Genomic DNA, 10,437 nt, shown 5'->3' on the forward strand with positions numbered 1-10,437 from the left:
AAAAAAAAAAAAAAAAAAAAAAAAAAAAAATCCAAACAACCAATAGGGAAAAAAAAAGCTTACTAATACAATGGGGTATTAATATTTTTCGGTAGGTCTAACTTCAATTATTTCTTTGATGGAGCAATATTAATATTTATCAGAACCGTCTTTAAAATGAACATGAGAGCAACTTGCACACACTTGTACCAGGAACTACCTCAGCAGCTTCCGTGGTGGAGGATAAATATTGATAATAGTAGTGACGCAGGGCATCTGATACAGATGCAGGTGAGTTAGGCCACACATCAAGGTTTTGATCTGTAACCTGCATAGAAAAAGCTTAATATATAATTTAAAACGCCAATTGATGCCTATGTGCAGTCTGAAGCACATTATATGCGACCATAAACCTTCTCTTTAAGGCAAACTCAACATTTTCTTTTTTTTTAAATCAAGTTAGGAAAACGGAAAAAAAAAACTAGTCCCCTGGAAGAAACGAAAATAAAGGTCAAGTACAGAAAACATACTAGAAATATGACAAAAAATTATAATACCCATACATTAATGATTGATTATGATAATCATCTCAATCAGCATTCAAGTCACAAACCAAAGATTGCCGTAAAAAGTTGGAATAAACAAAAAAAATTTAATCAACTTAGTTGGTTATTGATGAGTTTATTTTTAAATATATATATATACACACACACACTATTTTTGCAATTATTGACATGTTTTAAGAAAACGATGTGTTCATCCAACGAGATTTTCCTATAATTCTGGTAGAAACATGAATATTCCTTGCTTTCTACTCAAACCAGTTGTCTCTAACATTAAACAGCTTGAACCATCTTAGGAGTCATCTTCTCAAAGGTCATGAATTACCTATTAAGTCATTAAATTTAAGATCATCTTTTTTACAGACGGAAACCATAGATTTAAGATAATCTTTTTTATAGATGGAAACGAAATAAGGTTTCTGGCTCCTCTCTTCTAGGAAATTGGTGCATACTATACAACAATTAACTCAAAGAACAACACAACAACAAAAAGTCCATAATCTTCCATGGTGCATACCTCTTCATAAAATGTCATTGCAGTAAGTCGATAACCTGCTATAAGCAGATATTCCTTCACAGCACGATTAAGATCTTGACGTTCATTGCCTTTAAGTGGACCCAGATCAGAGAAGCCATCCCTCTTTTCTTCATAAGCCTCTTGCCGACCACTAATTGTAGAATCAGCCTTTGTATCTACTAAATCAATCGAGAGAAATAACTTCAGGAATCAGATAATAGAAGATAAGCATTGACCAATCAAATAATATCCACACATTGCAGACAAGAAATTATTCAAGTATTATGCTTATTGTCATATGGCCTATAAACATTTTGGCACGAGTTCTTTTCATGTTTCTGAAGAATCTTACTTTCCTTGATTGAAATCATAAAGCAAGGATTTGAGGCATCCACAAGGATACCAATCACCCCAGTTGATAAATAAGCCATGAGTGTGGAGTGAGAGCGACTAGAGTTTACTTCAGAAATAGAGATTTTTGATGTAGTTGCACATGTTTTTGCTCTTTTCATTGAGATTGGGTCAGTATTCAAAAACCTAATTCCTGTTGACACTGCAATTGTATCGAGCAAAGAAGGTGGGGCCATGACTGACTGCTGCACTAGCACTTTCTACCTTTACTTCCAAACCCACTAATCTTTTGGGAAGCAGACCTTCAATATCTGAAACGCTGAAAGTATTAGAATTCCAAAGATTATTTTAGATGGACACTGCAGTCTTTGCAACAATTTCCCCCATTGTTCAGCCGTTTTTCAGCCTTAATTTTAATAGAAATAATCAAATGCAATCAAATTGATGCAAATGTGTACATACATACATACATACATACATACATACATATATATATATATATAAAATACATATATATATTACCACTCAACACAACTGAACGGGCCTCCTTCCTTTTCTGCAATTCGATCTTCAACTTTGAAATGTCTTCTTGAGCTAAGCGCAGCTCATACTTGCTGATAGCTAACTTTTCTGCTATTGCTTCTTTCTCCTCCAACAAAGTTTGAGGCTCTGCAACTGCCCTCAAATAGGAAAGAGAGAAAAGGGACGTTACATCCAGGAACACGATTAAACAACAATATCATGATTCTCTACAAAAATTAGTCGTAGAATGTAAAGAAAGCAGAAAAGTTTAATTTCTTCTACAAATTTCTTCTAAAGCAAACATAAAGAAGAAAAATCGACGTTACTATATATATGTGTGTGTGATATATATATAACTTCATTAAATAAGCAAGACAACAAAAATATACTGGGAGACAAGGTCTCAACCCAAAAAGAAGTCGCAGGGATTACATAAAAATCCTCTAGTTGGCAATAAAGAAAAATAAGTAAAATTACCAAATGGTTTCTCAATTCTCAAACTCTTCTTTACGGTTATCCTTAAATATTACAAGATTAATTTCCAACTATAACGCCCAAAACGAAGACTTGTCCGATGGGAGGAATGTGTTGATCTGCGACCATTTCTCCATTGGCATATGAATTGGATTTTGAGTTGTCTAAGGTCATAATCGAATTATTGTATATTTGAGCTTATATTTTATGCTTCTATCTATCTTGCTATATTTTTCCAACTTCTACCGCATTATCCAACATCCGTGGGTATTCAACTAGTTTTCTCAGCCCTGATGTCTATCCACTAAGTTACATAGCAAGACAATTAGAACTCCTGTATCAAACCTTCAGCATAAGCTATAAGCGACACATGCGATCAAATTTAAGCAAGACAACGAAAGAAAAAAACTATTAACCACTAAAAAGACAGATAATTATATGGTCTTCTAGATAAAGGCCAATAGTTTCCTGATATTATTATGATTCATTTCCTCCGTTTACTGAAAATAAAAATCATGATGTCAGGTTTAAGGATAATGTAGAATCTTGTAAAAGCCTATTGTTCAGGCCAAAAGCTGCAATTGAAAATTGGGAAGATCCCGGCCACAATTTGTATCGGTTAAACAAATTATGGGAATTCAAAAAGCAAATAAAACCAATGTTTTACGTCAATGCAGGCTATGGAATTGAGATTGACGACACAGAAAGATTTGGAGCTGTGGAACTTAAGATTGAGAGCGAATTATAGAACCGCTCTACTTCAACAAAATTTGAAAATAGTAGAAATCAAGTACAAACCACATTCCCCTAATTTCTGTTCCCGGACGGAAAAAATAGAAGCATAATAAATGCATACGAGGCAAATTAGATATCACGAAATCAACATGATAGAGGAGGGGAAAATAAGAACCTCGAGGAGAATTGAAGCGAGAGATTTGATCAGGAGGGAAGTGAACAGGATCAGAGAAGAAGGCCTTGAGGCGAATGGCCTGCGCTTCCCGGCCATCGTCGAGAAGCTCGTGGAGGAGCTCAAATGCTGTCAACACATAGTTCTCCTCCAGCAAAAAGTTAACGACGCAATTGCACAACGACGATCTTTCCACGTCCATGGAAATGGTTTTGCAGAATCGGGTCACATACTATCTCAACTCAATGAGAAAACCATTGTTTATTCTCGAAGTCCATCTTCATTACGTCGAAAATGAAATGAATTGAATTGAAGAAGAGAGGAAAAAGCAGCGGCAAAGCTCTGCTGGATCTCAACTCTCCAGTCTGATTCAGTTTTTTGGATCTTCGTGGTTTCCCAAGAAATTAATATTTTCTCATGTGGAGACAAAACTGCACTTTTTTTTCTTTTATTTTTTTTTAATTCACTTTTATCATTACCTTTAATTTAACATAATCTAAACTTTTAGTACTTTAAATGCATAATAAATTTTATACTTGGTTGACTTTTTCTTTTAATCGTCAACAACTTTAAATTTATAGCTATTTATTTTTATTTCTATAGTTAAACAATAAATTTTTTTTTATTATTTTTTTTTCTACCATTAATTTTAGTATTTACACTTTTAAAAAAATCACTATTTTAATCCTAACTTTTTAAGAAAGTGTTGGTAAGTATATTTATATATATAAATCAAATAAGTTGAAGACATTAAATAAATGAGATTAGGTGATACAATAGAATATTTATATTTTCATGAATTTGAGATATGGTAATTTCTATTGATATCGACATTTAAAATCTCGATAAAATTATTTGTTTGGTAAAAGATTGTTATTTTTTAAAATACACATTGTCTTATACTCAACGATTTAAGTATGGGTCGTCCACTCCTCCGAAGAATCAAAATCAAGTCAAGAATGCAAAAAGACCCTAATATGTATTACGCACTTTCGGAATCACCAAAACTCCATAAAAAGAAAGAGCAGAGAAATAACAAAATTTGGGATATGGAGGGAATTGTAAGGGAGATGTTTGAAATTGGTCCATGCAAATCTGCATTTCTCTGATACAATGAAGAACAGATTGGAGAATGACCTTGTCCTTCGTGACCAGCTCCTTCCTTTTGCTCAAGCCAGCCCCAGTGTCACAGTCTCTCTTTATCCAAGCTCTCTCAACAATAACAAAGCCAAGTAACCGAGAGAGAGAGATTGTGTGAGATCCCATATCCGTTGGAGACGAGAACGAAACATTCTTTATAAGGGTGTGGAACACTCTCCCTAACAGACGTGTTTTAAAACCGTGAGGCTGACGGTGATACGTAATGTCGCCAAAGCAGACAATATTTGCTAGCAATGATACGTAATGTTGCCAAAGCAGACAGTATCTGCCAGCGATGGGTTTGGACATTTATCGAGAGAGAAATTAGTGTAAATCCAAGGGAGATTTTTTTTTAGATATTTTGCTTTTGGGATATCTCCCTTCTTGCTTATACATACGCAGGAGAGCTTCCGAGCTGCGCTTTTGGTTTTGATACTCATGGACAGGTAAAGCTTTCATACCATAGTCATCCATTCAATCTGCAGGAATTGAACATGGATAGATCTTAAAAATGAAGTAATGGCTTGGCAAGTTATGCTTCAAGGATTCAAACTCTCCATAGATATTGAAATATCGAAAACTGATACATAACATCTTTTCTAATGTTGACCAACTATTTTGATATTGAACACTAAAACATGACGTTTTTACGAATCTTTTAGGTATTTACCTTGAATTCAGTGCCTCAAACCAATGATGAGGTTGCAGCAGAGGCAATTGGATGAAACTTTATATCTCCCGGGATCCCTTTGAATCTACAAGCCTTGAGAATGCAATATTTGCAATGCCCTGCAACAATGTCTACTATTATAAATGTTCTAGCTTACGAGCGCAATTTTGAAATATGAAACAATGGGTTCAATTCTCTTTACAGAAAATTCGCTCAGCAGAGTATCCGTTGGGCACAGTTACAACCTGAAAGATGTTCAGACAAGAAGAATTGTGAATGTAGAAACAGCATCAAGGTTTAGATTTTCAGTCAAGGAGGTTGGGGCTACACCATTTTCTCCATGCAAATGTGTATACCCATCTTCAGATTAACCAGGTAAGGATATCAGGAAAATCCACCTATAAATCAATGGCAGCATGCAATTGCACAAGCCTGGCCTTCTCATAGAAACTAAGTTATATTCTTTAGCAGTAAAATTTCTCCTTGGAACCTTCTCTGTGACATTGAAATTTGAATTAGTAGATATATAACAGACCAAAAAGTGATCATATAAGATAAGGTTTTGAAACACAGGTACAAGACGAAAACTCCACAAGCAGGCAGAAACGAGCAGATGTCCAGCCAAAAGTATCAAAAAATGGTTTCCTGTCGATTCTTGGAGACTTGGATAACAAGAAGTATCCCATCTATATGACTGGTAAATATCAAGATGATTTAAGTTCCCTTGTCCTTCTAAACCTACAATTGAACATTTTCTTAATGTCTTCAGGCCCTACACTTTACACACTGGACAAACAAACTCTATCAATTATTCAAGGAAATCTGAAGGAAAATGTGACATCCCATGTCTTCTCCTTGCCTTTGGTGGAGCTGAAGAACCATAAGCACACTGCTGCCTCCATATGTTGCTAGTATTTAAGAACGTTAATTCTGAGCTCTTATGCTGGTTCATAAAGGCCCAACATATGACCGTCAATACATCGCATGGATGCAACCTGAAACAAGCAGTTGAAGCTTTAAAAGCCTTAATCATTTATGATTCAATAGAGTGGGGTGGCGAGTTTATACCTTTCCGTGTATTTCATACTTTATTGGACCATCTAGTTCAGCTCCCATTGCCATTAATTTGGTTACCGTGCTGTTAATATCTGTCACCGAGAATGATAGAAGCGAAGAATATCCTTTCTGTTGCAGAATATGGTCACTGTGACCCCGAGTTAGCAAATAAAGCATCCAATCAAGGCCAAAGCATCTAAATAGGTGAAATTAAAACCTCAAGTTTCTACATCAAACTAGGGGAACAAAATATTTATCACAGAATACGGCTCAAGTTGCTTGCTTTGATAATTCAAGCAAGCCCATGCAACGATTTAAACACTCAATACTTATGAGATCCCACATCAGTTGGAGAGAGGAATGAAACATTCCTTACAAGGGGGTGTAAACCTCTCCCTAGTAGACGCGCTTTAAAATCTTGAGGAAAGAAGAAAAAGCTTAAAGAGGACAATATTTATAAGCGGTGGGATAGACTGTTACAATACCTCTCAATCACGGCCAACTCTAAAGGGAAACAATTTAAGAACTACCCCGTCATGAGAAATCCCTTCAACAAACACCAAATTTTCATGAAATGTCCATCAATCCACGTGCAAAGAACCGAGTTAACAATGTAAGTTGTACTCACCATAAAATTCCAATATCCTCCAGAACCATAGAACCAACATAGAACTTCCTACCATTTCTCCATGGTTCATTCTTTCCTAAGAGTTAAGACCATATATCTTCTGTAATCAATTATATGAAATCGAACCATTTAAATACGAAGCTCATTACCCATTGCCGCGATGAACCTCTATACGAATACAACCACTTACAAACGACGCTTGGCTAATAGTATTCGACCGTTTTTCATTTTTTATTTCTCGCAGGCACTACATCAAACACATACAAGACACCTAACTATGGCACATTCGTTTTGGAGTAAACAGATCAACAGAACACATAAAATGCAAGGATTAATGATTTCGTAGAGAATCAAAAAATAGCGCAATTACTTGGATTGCATGAGAGCGAGTTTGAGAGGCCCCGACTGAAGCTCCGCCCAACGAAGAGTGCAGACATGAACAGTAAAGTCCAAGCCCTCTGAGTAGAATCTTGCGGCTCTGGGAACGTCCTTGTGTAGTTGAAGTATCCACTTAAAAGACGCTGCTGCCATAACTCTCTTTCGAGTTTTCAGTGCATCACTGGGTTAGCCGGCAAGAGGAAGACAAAAAAAATGTTACGCTTACGATTTGGAGCGGAGATTAACAGAAATAAGAACTGTACATATGGTGGAACTTACAGTAACGAAATGGCGAAAACAGAAGAAGAAGAGCCCGCCGATGGACCGGCGACGGAGGCTACGAATTTGATGAAATTAAGATGTGAACGCAATGAACAGTTGGGCGAGATCTACAAACAATTTAAGGGTAAATTACACGTGTCAACTGGCTGAATTTTTTAATTTTTTTTACATATTGTTACGTTTTAAGTATCTTCCCGTACGCTCCACCGATCTCACAAACCCAAATGGACCCACAGTCCCCGCCAAAACCCGCCATCACCGCCGCCTCCACGAAGCTCCGTTTGATGTGCAGCTACGGCGGCCATATAACCCCACGCCCCCGCACCAAGTCCCTCTCCTATTTGGGCGGCGAAACCCGCATTATCTCCGTCGACCCAACCACCGTCAACACCCTCTCCTCCTTCATTTCTCATCTCCTCACAATTCTCCCCATTAAACCGCCCTTTTCCCTCAAGTATCAGCTCCCTCACTCCGCCCTCGACTCTCTCATCTCCCTCTCCTCCGATGACGATCTTCAGCTCATGCTCTGCCGGCACCTCCACCTCTCCTCTTCCACTTCCTCTCGCATTAGGCTCTTCATCTTGTTCCCCGAGCCGGAGAAGACCCGTAATGTTATTCATCATCCCAAGACTGAGGCCTGGTTCGTCGATGCGCTTAAGAGCGCGAAGATTTCGCAGAAGGGGCGCGATTTCTTGGTGGGGTTTGATGGGGATGCGTTGATTCGAGAGAATGAAGCTAAGGTTGTTGCAGATTTGGGTAATGGCGGTGTTTCTTTGGCCGAATCCATGCTCTTGGAAACCAGTTCTTCTTTTGAATCATCGTCTTCTTCGGATTTTGGACCAAGTTCTCTGGATAATATTGTTAAGCTGCCGACAACTTCTGATTTCGTCGCAACCCTCGCGAGGTACCTTTGACTTTTGTTTTTGCTCATTTCAATTTAGTTAAACATCATCTCTACAATTTTTGGATATAGAATCTAAACCTTAATTTCTCCAAAAATCATACAGATCAGTTTCAAGATCATATTATCCTTTTATCTTGAGCTCTGCTATTGCAGTGTTCTAACTGCCAAAAGAATTTGTAATCTTTACCGCGAGAATCCAGTTCAGAGTAATTTTCATGACTCTGGAGTTTATCCCCAGAACCCCATTGCCTTTTTCAGGGTATGCACTAGCTTCCCGACCAAACTCTTTTCAGCAGCAGGCATTGCAGTTTGTTGAAGCAGCCACACTGGTAGATAGCTGCCAGCTTCCTGCCGTGTATCCAATGCCTTCTTACTATCCAGTCCAGCAGCCTCAGTTTGTGCATTACCAGCCGATGCCAAGCCATATATATCCTCTCTACATTTTACCTGTCGGGCAGACGCAGGTTTCAGCCCCTTCCAACCTGCCTGCGCAGTGGGACTTGCACAATGCTGCAACTGGGAGCTTAAGTCATCCTCTTCCTCAAGTAGCTTACAAGGAGGTGACGCCAGAGCCACGCACACAAGAGTTTGGAGCAATGGCTATGAAGTCTGCTGATGGAGTTCAGCAGCAGCCAGTAAACATTTCTAATGATGCTGCAGCCGCTGCATCTGGTGAAGTTGCTTGTACTCATAATGAATGCCGCGACAACGATGACGACGACAACGACAATCCAGAAAGAACCTTAATATACAAATCTCAGCCTCCTCCTCCACCTCCCCTGGTTCCTTCTCAGTTGCAAAGTAATGCTCAAGCCACGACGAACATTCTGTCCGATGCGATGTCGCAGCTGCAGATGATCCAAACCAAACCATAAATCGCATAGGTCAATTTGAGCATTACTGAGTGAATCATGCATTGAACTTCTTATCTATAATCGGAAGTGTGCAAGCATAGTCGTCATCAATTTGAGCATACTCAGTGGATCATACATTAATTACTCGATCTGGTTGAACTTCTAGTCTATAATGAAACTATGAAAATTTGCCCCTACGTTTCCTTGTTTCATATTAAAGTGCATTGATATTTAGTCTACATCAAATGTATGCATGTAGAGATTGAGCTTGAATTGGACTAAATTTCAGTTGGTCATTTCCTAAATTAAATATTGTGTCTTGTTCATGCACGACTTTGGTTTTTGCTTTCAAATTCACACCTGTACAACAATCTATAATTAATTTAATTCCAAGTTGACATGTTTTTTTAATAAAAAAAAAATGGTCGTGTTGGAAGAACATTCAATATCACATAAAGAAATGTTGTGAACAATTTAAGGGTGGTTTGATCGGATATAAACAATGCTATTGTAAATAAATATAGTGTTTTACTTAAAACTATTTTATGTTATGCGATCTTTTAAAAATTTTATTGACATGAAACTGAGTGAGGATGAAACATGTTGAGCTTGTGTTAGTATGTGGGGATAATCTTCACTCTTAAGAAACGAAGAATAAGTAATGTGATCATATCACATGAAAATGTCGAGATCATTAGATGCCGAATCTAAATTTCAAATCCTGAATATAAATTGTTACATTGATATTCTATTTTGTGCAAAAGACTGAATTAAAAAATATATATATATATAATGTTTAGGTAATACAATAATGTAAATACCAAATAGTTACGTATTAAAAACATTGTGGATAACGAACTGAGCGTACTTGGGACAACATAGGAAATCAATTTAACCAACTTCTAATTTGAACAATTTGTTTCTTTCTTGAAAAAGAGAAACAGAAATGGATTAACCTCATAAAAGTTAGGCACCACGTGGGTGTCTCTATAATAATTGGGGAAAGCTGAACGTCCCATCCATTGAACACAGTTAAGGTAATTTTGTTAGATGGAGGAGGAGACAGGCCAGAAAAAGGCCACAAAATATCTCTCCCCACCAGATCCAGTTCTTCAATCAAAAGCTTCGCGCATGTGATCAACTATTGAAACCCGTTAGTTTTTTTTTTTTTTTTTTTTTTTTTTTTTTTTTTTTTTTTTTTTTTTTTTTTTT

General features: G+C 37.2%; 4 protein-coding genes across 12 annotated transcripts in view; 2 read left to right on the forward strand and 2 right to left on the reverse strand.

The window, feature by feature from the left end:
• Window positions 1–3,696, reverse strand: part of LOC111487496 (lisH domain and HEAT repeat-containing protein KIAA1468 homolog) — an 11,899-nt gene extending 8,203 nt beyond the window's left edge. Inside the window, exons 1-4 of one of the 2 annotated variants that reach the window (XM_023134912.1) lie at window positions 3,317–3,696; window positions 1,933–2,085; window positions 1,060–1,235; window positions 200–307 (exon numbers count right to left, since the gene is read on the reverse strand). In XM_023134912.1, coding sequence (XP_022990680.1) covers window positions 200–307; window positions 1,060–1,235; window positions 1,933–2,085; window positions 3,317–3,515 — 636 coding nt within the window. In that variant the 5' untranslated portion in view covers window positions 3,516–3,696. Of the gene's footprint in view, window positions 1–199; window positions 308–1,059; window positions 1,239–1,932; window positions 2,086–3,316 lie in introns of both variants that reach the window. The other variant, XM_023134911.1, reaches the window with a different exon arrangement.
• A 573-nt stretch (window positions 3,697–4,269) lies between these two features.
• LOC111487602 lies at window positions 4,270–7,579 on the reverse strand. Its single transcript, XM_023135056.1, has 5 exons — window positions 7,465–7,579; window positions 7,178–7,366; window positions 6,192–6,327; window positions 5,124–6,118; window positions 4,270–4,932 (listed from the first exon to the last, which is right to left on the reverse strand). The coding sequence occupies exons 2-4, from the start codon at window positions 7,336–7,338 to the stop codon at window positions 6,062–6,064; spliced, it is 354 nt and encodes a 117-aa protein (XP_022990824.1). The 5' UTR covers window positions 7,339–7,366; window positions 7,465–7,579; the 3' UTR covers window positions 4,270–4,932; window positions 5,124–6,061.
• Window positions 7,580–7,620: 41 nt separating this feature from the next.
• LOC111487600 lies at window positions 7,621–9,422 on the forward strand. 3 transcript variants are annotated; one of them, XM_023135053.1, is made up of 3 exons: window positions 7,658–8,371; window positions 8,561–9,255; window positions 9,327–9,422. In XM_023135053.1, exons 1-2 carry the CDS (start codon window positions 8,197–8,199, stop codon window positions 9,244–9,246), a joined length of 861 nt encoding a protein of 286 aa, XP_022990821.1. In that variant the 5' UTR covers window positions 7,658–8,196; the 3' UTR covers window positions 9,247–9,255; window positions 9,327–9,422. The 3 variants fall into 3 exon arrangements, with proteins under 3 accessions (XP_022990823.1, XP_022990821.1, XP_022990822.1); XM_023135054.1 differs by having other exon boundaries at window positions 7,658–8,370; window positions 8,560–9,260; window positions 9,294–9,422; XM_023135055.1 differs by lacking the exons at window positions 8,561–9,255; window positions 9,327–9,422 and adding an exon at window positions 8,475–8,558 and having other exon boundaries at window positions 7,621–8,371.
• An 830-nt stretch (window positions 9,423–10,252) lies between these two features.
• LOC111487629 (putative lipid phosphate phosphatase 3, chloroplastic) overlaps window positions 10,253–10,437 on the forward strand; it is a 4,293-nt gene continuing 4,108 nt past the window's right edge. For 5 of the 6 annotated variants that reach the window (XM_023135098.1, XM_023135100.1, XM_023135101.1 and 2 more), the window contains exon 1: window positions 10,255–10,378. The gene's annotated coding sequence lies outside the window, so the exon portion shown is untranslated. Of the gene's footprint in view, window positions 10,379–10,437 lie in introns of all 6 variants that reach the window. The other variant, XM_023135103.1, reaches the window with a different exon arrangement.

The sequence above is a fragment of the Cucurbita maxima genome, unplaced genomic scaffold, assembly GCF_002738345.1.
Source record: "Cucurbita maxima cultivar Rimu unplaced genomic scaffold, Cmax_1.0 Cma_Scf00012, whole genome shotgun sequence".
NCBI lineage: Eukaryota > Viridiplantae > Streptophyta > Magnoliopsida > Cucurbitales > Cucurbitaceae > Cucurbita > Cucurbita maxima.